Raw genomic sequence first — 15,975 nt, 5'->3', positions numbered from 1 at the left:
AATGCAGCTACAGCCAAACATCACTGGCTCCAACTTGGTGACGCTGTTAAGGTGGGTGTCTGTTAATATCAGCAATGTCTGATGTGTCAAAAGTGGAGGCAGAAGGTGAGGCCTTGCAAACATACCCTTCTGTCTCCCAGCTCCGACGGTAGCTCATTGCCCAGGGTTTCACTGGCAACACAGCAACATACCATTGATGAGTGGCAGGCACCATAAATGTCCAACAATTATTTACTACATAAATAAATGACATTTATCAGGGACTTCATAAATTACTTTGGCAGAGCTGAAGGCTGGCTAAGAACCATTCCTGTTTCATCCACAGAGAAGCCAGAACACACCAGCACCAAGCATCTCAACCCATGGTTGCAAAGTGGTCCAGATCCTGTGCTCACCAAACACTGACATAATTCAGACATAAGGCCACTGAAAGCTACTGTAAAGTGCAAGAGAGCTGCAACTATCTTGAGTTATAAACTCACCTCTTCCCCAAGGCACCGTGTTCCACATTCAATGCGCTCCCTATGCAGTGTCCCAAAGTCTACTTCTCCTAGGAGGCTATCAGGCACTTTCCCTCCACCACCCAGCCCCAAATCGTTGCCCTTCATTCAGCGTCTTTCTCCTTTGGTTATACGTATGTGTGTGCTCCTTTAGCCACACAGGCTTAGGCTGCGTGCACCAAAGTCAGTTGAGCAAAGGGCTGGCTGCTGGAGATGAGCAAGGGCAGGCTGCAGAGTCCTCTTGTCCTCAGCCATGGGTAGGAATGTGAGCTAAAACCTTTGTCCATGGCATGCAAAAAATGTGGGTGGTATTTGGCTTGAGTCCCAGGGCGTATATCACAGAGAGATGGCCGTGGTGGCCACACTGATCTCACAACCATGGTGAGGAGCTTTTTGGGTCTGAGTCGGGGTCTGGGGACTGAGTGGTTGTGAGTTGGGTGCTGCGTTTCTTTGGCATGCCCGTTCCACAGGTGATCAGTACGCAAAGCAGGTATGCCTCCTGCACTGTCATTAACTACGCCTGAGGGTGGCATTAAATCATTTTTCAAGACATTTAGGAGTGAAGGGATTTTAGATCATAACAGACATCACTCTGCACCGCTGACAGGGGCAGGAAGATAATTATTCTTCAGTGTGCAGTTCCTGGTCCTCCCCTTTGCTATAAAGGCTGTTTATTTATTAGCCTCTCGGTGGGTATATATCGTGCTGAGCCACTTCACAGTCCTTAATGCACAGCCACGGGTGCTGAACACTTCACAGTGCATGATGACCGTTTGTTGTAGTGAAAGAAATGTGTGATGCTTGGACTGGAAGTGACCTGGCATGGTCTGCTCAGCGCAGGCTCATCACCAGCTAATCCCCTTCTCAGAGCTGTGTCTGGCCCACCCTAAAACCTCCATATGCAGGACCTGGATAACTTCTTCTGGAGACGTGGGCTACAGGTCCCGTGGGAGAGCTGAATGCTGGTGGGCAAGGTGTGATGGGAAGCATGGGGTGAAATCTCTAGGCTTGTATAACGTCAGAGGGTCAGGAAATTGATGGGTACTTAAATGTCGTGGGAGCCTACCTCAGCTGTCTGCCACACGTGGGGAGCCTGTGAAATGCCCACAGTGTCACAGAAAACCTTCCCTGCACCATGGGGGTGACCTGTGCCTTCCAGGTGACTTCTAGATGGGTGAGCTACAGCAGTCTGAATGCCAGGAGTGCTTGGAGAGCCCCCGCCAGGGGCTGGCCTGGCAGCGGTGGTCAGAGGGGAGTTGCTCTGGGACAAGCCCACCAGTGTCCGCTCTACTCTGCCTTGGCCTTGTCACCCTTCTCCTCCTCGATGGCCAGGATGCGTTCCCGCTCTTTGATCAGCTGCACTCCGCAGTACGTGATGAACCAGATGGACAAGGTGCTGACGGGGAAACCTGGAAGGTGGAGGGAGACATGGTCACCTCGGTGCAGCTGCTTGCCTAGCGGGGCCAGCTTTTCTCCAGCACTTCTGCCTCTCAGATGGGTTTGGGAGGTCCCACAAGTTCATGGCCAGCATCATTTTCCTTTGTGGATCCAGCCCTACAGCTTCACTGAGAGAGGAGAGCAACCCCCAGGGGCAGACTTTAGATGAATAAGTGCCTGAACCCACCGAGGCACCCTAGACCATGGTTAATGTTGCGGGAACGTGCTGGAGCTTTTCTTTGAGCATCCCCTGACCCCCAAACCCGCTTCTGCCCCTCAAATTCAGACTCCGTGGCTAGCTTTGTGCCCATTCAACCTGCCCACACCCATCCTTGTCCAGCATTGTGACCTGCTGGAAGATCTAGGCCCTGATGATGCTAAGGAACAACCCCAGCCTTGTCTCATACCTAACGCAGACACATTGTGTGCCCAGGGTTTTTGTCACCTGGGTCAGTGACCAAGAGCTGGGAGGTCTCCTTCCACTCTCAGGGCCTGAGGGCATTTGTAATGAGTCCGGTATCCACAGCAGAGGGGAGACACAGGCTTTGTACCTGCTAAAACAGGACCTCTGAAATGAATAATGCGACCAGCAAAAGCCAGCTAGCTCAGCGGGCAGGCACTCCTGGCACAGCGAGCCCAGAGCGTCACATTATCCATTTCCTACGCCAGCCCTGTCCCTGAGAGGGAGGAGGACACGGATTCCAGGTGGCTATTTATACCATGAGTTGCTTGAGATGACTTCAAAATAGTGCCAGTATCTACTGGCAAGAAATGTCCAGACAATTCTGTTCATTAGGAGCCTAGAGTAAGGATTTGTACCCTCCCCTTTAGCTTGATGCAGGACTAAAGCAAAAGGAGATGACGTAGGAGAAGAAAAGCCCTTTCTCCAGCAAAGGGATCATTTCACGGCCCCTCAGCCTACCTTGGAGGGGTCCCCGACTGCAACCTCTGCGTTGCTGCAAAGGGTCAAAATCACAGCGTCAGGCTGTGCGAGGAGATGAACAAACACACCTGGGATGCAGCTCGTACCCCGGAGAGCTCATGGGAAGGGTGGGAGCTCAGAAAACCATTCCTTGTACATTTTTCACAAGAATTAAGAAGGTTGTGAGCAGACGTATAACGAGTCAGTGGCCATACCACTTTGGAGACAAGAGGACTTGGAAGCTCCAGACCTTAGCTGCCCTCCCAGTGTCCCCCCACAAAGACAAGGGTCCCTTGGTGGGGAAGGCCGGTGGCACCTCACCTGTCAGGAGCAGTCTCTTGGTGACCAGCAGTGCGAACTCCAGGCTGTTGAGGGCCAGGATGTTGTAGAGGACGATGGCCCAGAAATTCACCGCCCCAAAAGCCGCCCTAATCCGCCGAGACATGGCTGCCGACATCTTGGCCTATACAGGGGAGAGGAGCAAAGAGTGAGGGGAAACGGGGCTGTAAGGAAGGGTTGCTGGTCCTACTCCAGCCCAACTCCATCCAGGATCTCAGAGGGGTAGGCAAAAATTAGAGCAGCCTTAGTGTCTGTGGTTTGAAGGAACAAAAAGAGAAGGTAAACTTCTGTTCTGCTGCTGGACGCAGAAGCATTTGGCACTCTGGACCAGTATTTCAAGGTCCTCTGTCCTCAAAAGGGGCGAGATGTTATACGTGGCTTCATGCTAATTGTAATGCCTGGGTACTCCTTTCTTCATTTTTTTTTCCCTGGTTAAGCTTTTCCACAAGGCAGATGAACGCTGTTGTTCGCCAGGATTATTATTAGCCCTATGTGCAAATCACTCCCAGCTCCCGGTAGAAATTGTTTCTTAGGAATTAAAGGAAAGAAAAAAAAAGCTGAAAACCAGTGACAGCAGCAGAGTGAAATTGTCACTGGCACATAATCCTCAGGAGCAGCTGCTCGGAGTGGAGCAGGGAAGTGGTTTATAACAATCTTCAAAGAGCGTGATGAATCCCCAGGCCACTTAGTGCTGAGAGCTGTGGTGCCGCAGGGAAGGAGATTTCACTGCCTGGGAGTGCTATAATCTGATTAGAAGTTCAACGAGGAGAGCAAACAGGAGGCTTGCTCTGCGAACTTTTGAGTCAAATGGGGTCTTTACTCAATCAGTTTAGGACCTCCAGACTTCGGGTTGGGCAAAGCAAATAAACAACAGAATTGTTTCCAGAATGGAGTTTTCTCCAAATACGTCTCCGAGGCACCTTGATCCCAAACAAAAATGGGGCAATAAGCTTTGGAGTGGTTGGAAAATAATTCATTCTGATACCTAAACATTTACTTTTATCAGAAGTCAGATCAAAAGCACTCAGAATGCCAAAATGTTTTGCAGAACAAGAAGAACAAATGCTTTCCATATGGAAATGCATAAACATTTCCCTGTGGACACACCTCAGATTTTGAAACCATCTGTGCTACTTCAGCGCCTTGTTGGGGCTGCAGCCCTGGTTCTCTTGAACTTTTTTTTTCTCTTTCAAAGCTCCACACTCAGCCTAAATTTCTCATGAAGCAGCGTAGGGACTGGTGGGGATTTGCTCCAGGTGGGTGGCACCAGGCATAAAATGAAGGGGTAAAGAGCATCAGGACTGTCCTCCCCTTGCACAACTGTGTTCCTGACCACAAGGTTGATAAAGTCTGTAGGAGTACCTGCTTGTGGCCCAGCTCCTCACCTCGAGCTTGGCGAAGGGCTCCCACTGGAAGAACTTCTGCACCCAGAGCTCGAAGTTGAGGCCAAAACAGTTGAAGACAGACCAGATGTAAACGATCTCACAGGGTCCCAACCACAGGGTGGTGACGGCGAACGTGGCAATGGTGGCGATGAGCTCCTTGATGATGTTGTCGTGGTTCTCTCCAATGTGGTCATACACGTACCTAATGGCCAACGAAAGTGGTCGGTGCTCCCCGTAGTCAAGGAGAATTCCTTCTCCCATGTTTGCCCACCACAAGCTCCTCACAGACAGGCCAGTCTAAAGTGCCCCAGTGAGAAAGGAGGGACGCTTTGGATGAGGCATTCTAGCAAAAAAATGATTTTACTGCAGTCCAGCTACTTATGGCTCACATTCCTCACAAAACTATAGCTCCTTAAGGACAAAATACCACCCTTTCTCAATTCCTGCAGGTAAAATTTGATAAAATGTGGGGATACATGTCTTAAACTCACTGGGACGCAGCGTTTCAGCACAGTGCAGCCACCACCTTCAGCACAGGTTTGCTGGTTTGTCCTGATGGTTGGACAGAGTTGAAGGGCTGAGGGATACGTACACGGAGATCACCCTTCTTATCCAGGATATGCAAGACCAGGGCTCAATTCCTCTTTCTGCCCAATGAAATATGAACCTTCCTCTTCCTCTGAGGGAACACTAAACCCATCAGACTGAGAGGTTTTCTTGGAGGGAACTCTCTTATTCCCAGTTATGGGTGGGGCTGTTGTACTTTGTTTTGATTAATTCAATGGTCTTTGGGATAAACAGAGCAAATCTGACTCCATTCCCTAGTGGGATTCACCCAGAAGAGAAGACACCTCAGCTTTGGGATGAATGGTATTTAATGCCTCATTGCTGTGTGATGAAAGAGAAGACCCCAAACCAGACTAGAGACACTGATTAGACACTTACTTGCATAGCCAGTCATTAATCCCTCTGTCAAAATGCCTAAAATACAGATGATAAAAAGCTTGTTAAAACATACAGGGCAATGACACCTCTCCATCCAGCAGTCATCCAGAGAAAGGTGCCTGGTCCCCCAGCAAGATACACCTCGAAACTCATTCACAGCCATTCTCCATGCTCCTTCCTTGCACAGGCCCTACTACCGAGTGGCCCTGCTCACCTCCCTCCTTACCCATTGCTCCCTGCCCAAAAATATCTCCTTGATCTAGTATATAGGTTCAGTACGGACTGGTCAAGACGAGGCCAGCTGCTGAGAAGCACGGCTCAGACCTCCTCATCCCCACACACATTTTGTTCAGGTCAGACACGCCGCCTCTCTTCAGCGATGCCCACGGGGTACTCACGTTTCTGCAAAGACGTAGAGCATGGTGATGCATTTGGGGGGCTGGGGAGGGTCCAAGTGGTCCAGTCTGGCAATGGTGTTGGTGACCCCAAACATAACGGCAGCTTTCACCCAGTCGTACACCAAATTGGAGTAGGCCAGGCCAGCTGGAGCAAAAAGAGCAGTCAAACAGGTGAAGAGGAGCACAGGACCTGACATCTTCAGGACTCTGGGACATCATGTCCTGTGGGACTGCGTAGTCTACTGCAACAAACATGCCATTGAGGGGACAATCTGATGCTGTCTGGGACCAACAAAGCTCAAAGAGCTCTTCAAAGCTCTTGAAATTAAGTAGCTTCTTAAGAAGCTTGAACCAAAGGACATCGTCTTCTTGGGGTATTAGGGAGCAAAGTGTTTATTGGTTTTAATAGTCAGAAAAAGTCACACAGATCTTTCATTTTCCAGCACAAGATCTTCCCTTGTAAGGCTTAACCTATGACAAACTCAACACAGTTCTCAACTCTGATCTCTAAGGGTTTTATCCACATTTCTAATTTGAAATACACCCACCCCAGCTCCTTGTGGCTGTAGATGTAACACAGATGCTAGGGAAGAGCTAGGGCCAGAATCTGTGTCCTGGAGAGGTATCTGACACTGTGAAATGATCTCTGCAGGAACAAACAGCAAAGAATTCAAATTTAACAGAAGCTAAAATGCCCCATCTGGGTGGGATTCAGCTCACAGATTAAAAGAGCCACAGGGCCTCAATGTGGGCCATGCCTGAGCTCCCACAGTGGACAAGAAAGATCTGGCCGATGTGGTACACGGAGCCCGCAGATCTGATCAGCTCCCTCTGGTGCAACACATCCTTGATCAGGTTATCTAGGTCTCTTAGGACACCCTAAATCAATGCTAGTGCCATTTGAACTGCATTAGGATCTCCCCCTGGCCTCTAGCTGCCAATCTGGAGAGACATCAGGCTCCTCCAGTCCCTGCCGGCTCTGCGAGGGTGTCACGAACCCTATGGCATCTCAACTGCTGCCCCTGGACATCTGTTTGGGCAGCTCAAATCCTCCGTCCAGCTGTCAGCTGAATGCCAGCGTGCTGCCGCTACCCATCCCAGAAGTTTGGCTTCTGGAAGTCCCTAATCCAGCCCTGAGAGAGCACAGCCAGCTTTGAATGGAGATCAGGTTTTCCTGGACCTTGTCCATTTAAATGTTGGATATCTCCAGCTCTTTGGGAGAATCTGGGCCCCTATTGCAGTGTTTGACTGCTCTGTGCAAAAAAAAAATCCTTAGAGGCACTCATAATTTGTCTTGGTGCACCTTGCCCATTGTGTTGTGCTTATTCTGTGCCACCTCCAAGAACAGTCCACCAACAGCCCTGTTAGGTAGCTGAAGGCTACAGCCCATGCCCCAGCCCCGGGGTCATTTTGGCAGCTCACAAGCACCCTGCTTTGGGACCCAGAAAGAGCAGCCACCTGTGAAGGCATCTAAGGTATCAGATGTGCCTCTGTGGGGCTGATTTTCCGGGGTGCTGAGCTCCCTTTCGGCCCACACGGAGGCAATAGGACTGGTGTGGTGCTCAGCCTCTTAAACCCCTGCACGGCCACTCACCCAGGGACCAGTCCGAGAGGCGGTTCATGAACTTCAGGTCCGAAGGGAGGGTGAGGATGTAGAAGAAGTGGAAGAAGATGTCCACAGCGATGACGGCCCCCACGTGGAGGAGGGCATGGACCCGGATGTTCCTCATCTCGTCGTCCTTGCGCCTCAGCTCTCGGGTGCTCACCTGCCAGGTGGCAAAGCAGGAAGAGGCTGAGCTGAGGATGGGCAGTGGGTTCCTCCATCTGGAGAAACGTTTGAGGTCCAAACGGGGTCTCAACGCCCTCCTTTAGGAATCCCACCGCGGATTGCACCACCCAAATCTCCGTTGATAGAGGACCCAAGTGACTAGCTCAGGCCAGCACACCCACAGGGATGGGGGACACGTCCCACCCAGAGCATCCCTCCAACACCTCCACCTCGATGCTGAGCACAGCAGAACACCTCTCGTGGAGCACGTTCATGGCAAAGGCTGCTCCTGTCACCATGGCAGTGATAGGTCCGGCTGCATCGTAGGGATCCGAGCTGAAAACCATACCAACCGGGGAGCTGGGGCTTGAGACGTGCCCAGGAAGCCAGCTTAAGGGTGGCCCTTGCATGGGTCACTAAGGGCGAGCAAATGTTCCTACCCACCCCATCCATGGGATGCCAGAGCCTACAAGAAAAGACACCTGCATGCCCCGGAGGGGTTGGGAGCAGGGCTGGAGTCCCAGCTGAGCGCCCTGCCCGGGACAGGTGGACGTGTCTGCTTGGGGTCGTTGGGGAGGAGGAGGATGGCTGATGGTCCCTGGAGCTCCTGCTGCAGACATCTGGTAGAAATGAGAGGGACAGCTGCTCGAGGGGCCATCCCGGTGGGCTGGGACTGGATCGATGGGGTTTTCCTCTCTGCTGCGCCCTGTGCAAGCGTGGGCTGGGCTTTGCCTCCCCGAGCTGTCATTCCCCTGGACGTTGTAACACAAACATCACCAGAGCGAGCTTTTAGGATTACATTGGGCGGACTGATGGCCTCGCTTCCCCACATCGCTGGAAAAATTGCTGCTGTATTCAAAATCCTCTTATGTTTATTACTTTCCCTTTATGCCCTGCGAGAGGTAAGAGCCCTCGCCAAGCAATCTGCAGGCTGCCGCACCAGCCCTGCCGTCAAACCAGATGATTCCCGAGAATTAAAGCCTTTGCCAGATTTGCTCGTGTCTGCTGTATGCCAAGTGCTTTACGGAGACGAAGAGGACGCTAAACCCTGAGTCAGGGGAGAAGCCAGGAGCGGACGCGTGGCTCCGGTCTCCCACCCATCCTCACGTCCGTGCGGGGTGGCAGCGCTCTGCCACCGTCCCCTTGGGACTGGGGCTCTGTCCCCTGTATCTCCAGCCCTCCAGAAGTGAATTTGTTCTCCTAACCCCACTAAGGGAGAGCCTCTCCATCCTGGGTGGGACTGGCCAAGCCCTGGGGCAGGTGGGTTCCCACCACACGTGGGGGTGCAAGGGGCGAGGGACCCACCACAGTTCAGCAGCAGCAGGAGCCAAGGAGCCAAAGGCAGCCCCTAACTGAGCCCTAAATGCCAGCCTGGGGAAGGGACTCGATCCCCCCTGCCCCTATAAGTGCTTTTGGGGGATTAGGAATTAACCTCAGCAGCGAGCTGCAGGTCCAGCAGTGCAGGGGGGCATTTAGCCAGGAGGTGGCAGTGGTGGCCAGGCCAAGACAGGGCCTGGGGGGGTGAGAAAGGGGCTGGGGTCTTGTTCCCGGTGCCTTTGGGGACAGGGTTTTACGCAGCAGAGGACGTGATTGCTCATTAAGTGGCTACAAACATCCTGGTTTGGGACTGTGCAGGAGGAGCAAGAAACACAGAGCCCCCCAGTCAAGCCTTGTAGGGGTAAAGGAGAGCTCCTGCCCTGCAGACCCTACAGATTTGATACCCACCACAAGTTTGATATCCCGGTTTCTATACACCTGGCAGCATTGTCAGGAGGAAGCAGGGCTGCCGAATTCTCAGGGAAGACTGATGGAAAGAGGGGAAGGAAAAGTAATATAGGGTGGGGAGGGCGCACCAGGGCTTACGGCCCCTTCAGGGGGCTTGGGCAATGGGGCTGCAGGAGCCATGGGTGCCTGGACGTCAGCCCAACATATAATGCACGACTGGAAGGGCAAAGCCTTAGGATGAGGTGGTGGGTGCCCCAAATGCTTCTGCCAGGGGGCTGGGGAGAAGATCCTGGCTGTCTCTGCTGCTGGGAGCTTGGTGCACTGTGAGCATCCGTTATGGGGGACACCGGAGCTGATCCGGAGAAAGTCCTTGTGGTCCTCAGGGTCAAACACTAACCCTTCGAAATGGATCCTGCAAGACCCAAGGGATCTTCAGTGTAAGAGGATGCAGGGACTGGAGGAGCAGGCGCCTGGTTCTGCTGTTTGGGGTCTGCCCTTCAGAAGCCCCCTTGGTTGCGTGCAACACATGCAAAGATTTGGGGCAGCGGGATGTTTCACATGGATCAGAGGAAGCCCCAGGACTGAGGCTGCCGAAACACAGCCTTCAGTCCAACCTCGTTGGTTTCTAGAGAAATAACCTCATCTTAAGGCACACAGACAGGCCATCCCTGGAAATTCGTGCTCCCTGGGCAAACCAAGGGGATGCAGGTGTGCCTTTGCTGTCCCAGCCAGCAGCGGGCAGAGGTCCCACAGACGGGCACCGTGGCCTCCTGGCATCGCAGAGCAGGACAGCACGGGCACACGGACACCGAGACATCATCAGAGCAAGTCCCCAGCGAGCAAGGACACGAGCTGAGCCCTCCCGTCCCCAGTCCCGGCACAGCACTTTCCCCGCAGCGATATCCTCCCTCCTGCGTTGATGGGGGAAGAAATGGCTAAAATCCCAAAGGAAAGGTTAAAAACCCATCAGTTTTTGCCTTTCCCCAAAAATCACGGCATCGTTGTGCCTCCTGGACCATGCCCAGGGACCACAAGAGGCTCTCACCTTCACTGTGGCAAAGAGTGGGGTTTTGTAGGCATTTAACCCGAATAAAGGGACACAGGGAGAGGTCCCCCTCTGGGCTGGCCCTGGGGACACTCACCTGGGCATGAAACTGGTCAAACGTCATGACGGGCCCGAAGAAGAAGAAGGGGAGGTAGAAGTTGTACTTGAGGAGGTCGAAGATGGAGTAGATGCCCTCCTTCCTCTTGGAGCTCTCGAGCGCGAAGCTCATGCAGCGCATGATGGTGAAGCCGCAGCCTCCGTAGAAGAGGACATCTTGAAGATCAAAAGCTCCCGTTACAAACCCGCTCTGGACGAGAAACGAAGAGTTACCGCCGGGAACGTGGTGCCACTTCTGTGCTCCCTTGCCTTGCAGAAGATGTCCGCACTCTAATTACCTCTAATTACCCTCTGGCACCAGCAGGCAGTGACCCCTGCCACCAGCAGGAGAAAGCCAGGGCCCCATTGCCATTGCCTCCTGCATCCCGAGGAGCCAGGAGGTGGTAGGTCCCCTTGGCCACGTCCTCGCCATGTGGCTGTGGGCCGCCTAGGCTTTGTTCTGGGGTGGGAATGTCACTTCATCCAGGGGACAGAGCCCCCCAGAAGGAGGAGAGGCAGTGGAAGGCGGATGGAGAGGTGGGAACACATTTTGGGAGGTGAGCTCTGGGCAGGGACGGGCAGCGCTGTCCTTCAGAGGGACTGAAGAGCCTTACAAGGTTCTTGCTGGGCTTCTCTCCACCCACCAGGGAGAGAAGGTCCTCAATTGGGCAGACTGAGGGGCAGGCCTGGGCGTCACCGAACCCATCCTAGCATGGTGCTACAGGCGGGGAAACTGAGGCAGGGGGCAGGAAGATGGCTTACCTGGGGGCAGCTGACAAATTGTCATCTAAGCAGCAAGGAGGACCCAGGCGTCCTGAGCTCTGCTTCTCCCCTTGGGTTTGGGCACGGCCCAGGAGCCCTCCCTGGGGCTAAACCCAAGGAGAGGGACATGGGCGGGCTGGAAATGAGGCAGAGGGGTGGCTCAGCACCTACCTGCCAGGAGCTGAAGGGCTCCAGCTTGAAGGAGGCGAGGCAGCAGAGCCCGGCCACGTAGCAGAGCCACTTCTGCTTGGCCAGCGCGACCGAGTAGAGGACGAGGCAGTGGGAGAGGACGATCATCAGGTAGACGAGCCCCATGCTGCCCAGCACGGCCAGGACCCCGTACAGCATGTACACCACGGCCCGGTGCTGCGAGCGGAGAACGGCCCCGACCAGCCGTCAGCCCGGTGAATTCTCCATCCCCTTCTCTCCCCGCCACCCTGCAGCCTCTCCCCGAGCCCCCAACCCCGGGGGATCCCAGGGCCCCTCGGTGCTTTAAATCCCCGGCTCACCTGCGGCACCGTCATGGAGCAGATCTTGGCGAAGAGGACGTGTCCCGAGAGGGCGAAGATGATGACGTTCCGGAACGAGGTGAACCACATCACCCACTCGAAATCAGCCGCATCCTGCAGGAGCAGCACCGGGCGCCTTATTGTCCCCACCCCAACACTCGTTTCGAGAGGAAACCATAAAAATTTCCTAGCCTTTTCCCATATTCCACCCCAGGGCTCCCAAGCACTTTGGCTTGGTGATAAAGACATGCAGACGTTGCTCGTCTCGGAGCACACAAAGCAGGGCATCCGTGCCGCAGGGCTAACATTTCCATCCACTGCACTCTTTAGGGAGAAAAAGAAAACACACACGGGCTTTCCCGAAGTGTCAGGAGCAGAAAAAGCAGCTCTGCTTTTCCAGCGGCCAGCACCAGCAGCGTCGCTGGGATGACCGGATCCTTGGAATGGGCTGCCCAGGGAAGTGGCTGAGTCACCATCCCCGGAGGTCTTTAAAAGACGTTTAGATGTAGAGCTTAGTGATATGGTTTAGTGGAGGACTTGTTAGTGTTGGGTCAGAGGTTGGACTCGGTGCTCTTGGAGGTCTCTTCCAACCTAGATGATTCTGTGATTGCTCCACTTACCATCTTCCTGCCGAAGTAGTGCCAGCCTGGCTTTATGCCATCCCGAAAAGCCTTTCTGTTCGCGCTGTCTGCAAAAGAACAAGAGGCCTGGGGAGAGGGACGGCTCTGGGGACAGAAGCGAGAGGTTTTTCGGCAAGGCAAGGAGCCTTCCTCGCCACGAGGATGAGCCATCAGGGCTCAAACACCAGCAGCCCCCGCCAGAAAGTGCCCGATTGCCACGGACAGCCGAGAATTGGGAACCTCAACCATTTCCACACGGCTTATATTAAACCCCAATGCAAAGGATCCCCAAGCCATTAGGCATGAAAGTTAAACCCGTGGCGATACTGCCGGTACCGAGAGACCCCCACAACGGGGGACGTTACCTCTGGATGCCTCGAAGATGCCGCTGCCGCTGTACACCACGGCACAGGTGACGGCGAGAGCGTAAAACCCCAGCTCGTAGCTGGGGAGCGTGGTTTTAACCCCCATGGCGATGGGTTACGGCCCCGGCCGGTGCAGGGGATCCAGACGTGGGAAAGGAGGGAAGGAGAAGGACTAAAAGCCGCCCTCCCACCCCTCCGGTGCCCTGACTCGGTGCCGGTCCCTGCTCCGTGGGCTTCCTTGCAGGCTGGTGGAAGAGGAGAAGAAGCAAATGGCATCACCTGGGGGCAGCTCGGGTGCAGGGGATGAGGATGCTGCACCACAAAACCCCCCCAAGGAGCGAGGGTTTGGGCTCTTCCCCATGTCCAGAGATGGTACAGGACCCCCCCCCCACCGCCCCCAGGACGGGGCACGTCCAGCATCAGGCCAAATTTCTCTCGTTTTCCCCCCAGGATCGGGCACAAAATGCCCGCCTGGAGGGGCCGCGATGAGGTGCTCCCATTCCCCTGCCCTGGCTGCTGCTCGCTTTCTGCCGGGGTTTTGCCCTTCCTCGAGCTCTCCTGGGGGGCACGGGGGGGGGGGGGGTCTCCTAAAGCCCTGGGCTAATTACTCCCGCCACTGCTAATTAACCCCGGGCACTGGCAATGCCCTCCCATGAGAGCTCAGCAGCTCCTGAGGGTCGGCAGCTGCCGAAATCAGCCTTAGGGGCTGGGGCAGGTTTGGGGGGGGGGGGGGACCTGTCCCCACCACCTGGGTGCTGCCAACCCCCCCACCCCCCCCGCCAGCATCCCCTGCGAAGCCGCTGCCGGCTTCAAGAAATAAAAAAGCAACCGGGTGCCCTTCTGCTCGCCCATCTGCGCTGCAAACCCTCCTAGATAATTTGGGGTCGTGCTTTCGGCCAGTTGGAGAGGGGGGGTCCGGGGGGGGGGGGGGGGAGAAGCCAAGCTGCCACCGCTCTGCAGTCCCCACGCAGCAGGGGGGGGGGGGGGGGGGGGGGGCCTCTGGGGGATGCGGCTTTAAAGGGCTTTTGTGGTTTTTTTATCCCTTTTCCATGCTTTTCAAGGCTTTTCTTCGCTTGTTTATTTATGTACTTTGCGGGGGGGGGGGGGGGGACACAAGGTCAATTCTTGCAGCCGGAGCGCAGCTTCTCCCCCCCCCCCCCCCCCCCCGCTGCAGCAGGGTGCTCAGGGGGGGCACCCATGGGCCCGCAGCATCCTCACCCCCTTCCCACAGCGGGGACCCCTCCCCAGCTTGGCCTTCCCCCCCCCTTCCAACCCCATGTCCCTCCCCATTACTGACCTTGAGCCCCGGGGACGGGGGGGGGGGGGTCCGGCGTCCCGCACCGCGACCTGAGGGCTTGGGGGGCACGAGGGGTAAAAAGTGGGGAGGTGGAGGGGGGAAAAAAAAAAAATAAAAAATCAAGGCAAAGCTTTGGGGGCCCTTGGCTTCCCCTAGAGCATCTCTCAGCCCGGTTGGGTGTATTTGGGGGCTCCGACCCCCCCCCCCGGTGTGCCCCCGGAGGAAGTTTGGCCGGGAGTGGAGCGCGGCAGCGGGAGGTATTTTTATTTTAGAGCAGCGCTGCAGAGGGGCTGGTTCAGGAGCTGTCTGTCACGGCAGCTGCCGGAGAGGACCCGGTGCTGGCTGCCAAAACCAACCCAGGCCAGGTTTGGGGCTCCGCTTCCAGCCCTGTAGGGCCTGGGGAGGGGGGGAGCCCCCCAAAACCCCTGCGGGTCTCTGCGAGCGGGGGGGGGAAACTGAGGCACGGAGGTGAACGGCGCAATCCCTCCCCGGTTGAATCGGCTCCGAGCTCCTCTGGAGGTTGTGACACCTCTGGGAAACCTCCCTTTGGGGTGTTCTTCGGCGTCTGCAGCCAAAACGAGGGGCGTTGAGGGGCCGGGTTGGGTTGTGGGCTCTGTTATTTTGGGGTCGGCCAAGGGGAAGTCAGGCCCAGCCCCGTGTCCCCTGCCGGGCTCCTTCTGCCAAGCCCCTGGGAGGTTTTGGGGGAATCTCACGTTGGGGCTGACATCCCCGAGCATCTCCTGGGCTGCCTGTGGGGCCAGGGGTGAGAAAGAAGGTGGGATTTTATTAAAAAAAAACCCCGCAGCTCGTCTGATTTGGGGTGAGACGAGGCGTGTTGTGGGCTCCAGAGAGAGGAACTCCAGCATGGGCCCCCCTCGCTGAGGGGCTCCTCGTCCTGCTGGAGGCTCCCCATGTGCCTGGGGAGAGCCAAGCCCCCCGTGGGGTGACACTGAGGACCCCAAAGAGCCCCAGCCTTCATCCTTCTGCCACAGCTCGGTCCCTGAGGAATTTGGCTCCTCAGGCCTCGGGTGCTCAGAGGAGAAGTAATTAAAGCGGTCGGCGTCCATAAGCGCGGAGACCCCGTTTGCCACGCTCCACGCGCCTGAGGAGGGCCCCGGGTTTATCGGCAGTCGGGGGCCAGCCCCTGCAGTGCCACGAAGAGGTGACCGGGGCTGAATTAGTCAGGGTGTCCCCAGCAGGACAAGGAGGGGACCCTTCCTCTCCCCTCAGCACCGGTGGGGCCGTGCCTGGAGCGCTGGGCCCAGCTCTGGGCTCCCCAGGACGGGAGGGACCTGGACACAATGGGGAGAGGCCGGCGAAGGGCCAGGAAGGGGCTGCAGGGCCTGGATGTGGCTGGGTGTCCCCAGGGGGACCCAGAGGTCCTGGGTCAACGGTCTGGGAGGCCGCGGGCTCTTGGTTTTGGGTGTGCCGGGGGCCTGGGGGGCTCCTGGGAGTGGATCCTGGGTTTTATCCCAGCGGAGGGCAGGAGGGAGCATGGCCTCGTGGAATATCCACGTTGGGAGGGACCCCCAAGAATCATCGAGTCCAACTCCTGGGTCCCCAAAGGGCCACCCAGAAAACCAGACCATGTCTGAGAGCATTGCCCGAACGCTTCTTGAACTGCTGTCCCCAGGGCTCCCTGTTCCCCACTACAAGACACACGGTGTACTCATAGCCAGAGAGCTTGCGGCTGATGATATACTTTTATTTATTTTTATTTTATTTTATTTTATTTTATTTTATTTTATTTTATTTTATTTTATTTTATTTTATTTTATTTTATTTTATTTTATTTTATATTATTTTGCTTTATTTTATTTTATTTTATTTTTATTTCATTTTATTTCACTTTATTTCACTTT

General features: G+C 55.2%; 1 protein-coding gene across 2 annotated transcripts; it reads right to left on the bottom strand.

Moving 5' to 3' along the window:
- Positions 1 to 213: 213 nt before the first annotated feature.
- HHATL (hedgehog acyltransferase like) lies at positions 214 to 14,362 on the bottom strand. Of its 2 annotated transcripts, XM_066991381.1 has the most exons (13): positions 14,114 to 14,362; positions 12,817 to 13,061; positions 12,452 to 12,519; positions 11,832 to 11,945; positions 11,494 to 11,688; positions 10,562 to 10,771; positions 8,177 to 8,314; positions 7,521 to 7,692; positions 5,927 to 6,071; positions 5,529 to 5,564; positions 4,584 to 4,785; positions 3,181 to 3,322; positions 214 to 1,909 (listed from the first exon to the last, which is right to left on the bottom strand). In XM_066991381.1, exons 2-13 carry the CDS (start codon positions 12,920 to 12,922, stop codon positions 1,788 to 1,790), a joined length of 1,650 nt encoding a protein of 549 aa, XP_066847482.1. In that variant the 5' UTR covers positions 12,923 to 13,061; positions 14,114 to 14,362; the 3' UTR covers positions 214 to 1,787. The 2 variants fall into 2 exon arrangements, with proteins under 2 accessions (XP_066847482.1, XP_066847483.1); XM_066991382.1 differs by lacking the exon at positions 8,177 to 8,314 and having other exon boundaries at positions 14,114 to 14,361.
- Between the last annotated feature and the right edge of the window lie 1,613 nt (positions 14,363 to 15,975).

The sequence above is a fragment of the Anser cygnoides genome, chromosome 2, assembly GCF_040182565.1.
Source record: "Anser cygnoides isolate HZ-2024a breed goose chromosome 2, Taihu_goose_T2T_genome, whole genome shotgun sequence".
Taxonomy (NCBI): Eukaryota; Metazoa; Chordata; class Aves; order Anseriformes; family Anatidae; genus Anser; species Anser cygnoides.
This window is presented reverse-complemented; position numbering and strand designations above follow the sequence as displayed.

Excerpts from the sequence above, each read along its gene's own strand:
- HHATL (XM_066991381.1), bottom strand. The coding sequence starts at position 12,922 with ATGGGGGTTAAAACCACGCTCCCCAGCTACGAGCTGGGGTTTTACGCT. Across the intron at positions 11,689-11,831 it reads GCTCCATGACGGTGCCGCAG|CACCGGGCCGTGGTGTACAT; the intron begins GTGAGCCGGGGA and ends CTCCGCTCGCAG. Across the intron at positions 8,315-10,561 it reads TTGACCAGTTTCATGCCCAG|ATGTCTGCAGCAGGAGCTCC; the intron begins GTGAGTGTCCCC and ends CATTTCTACCAG.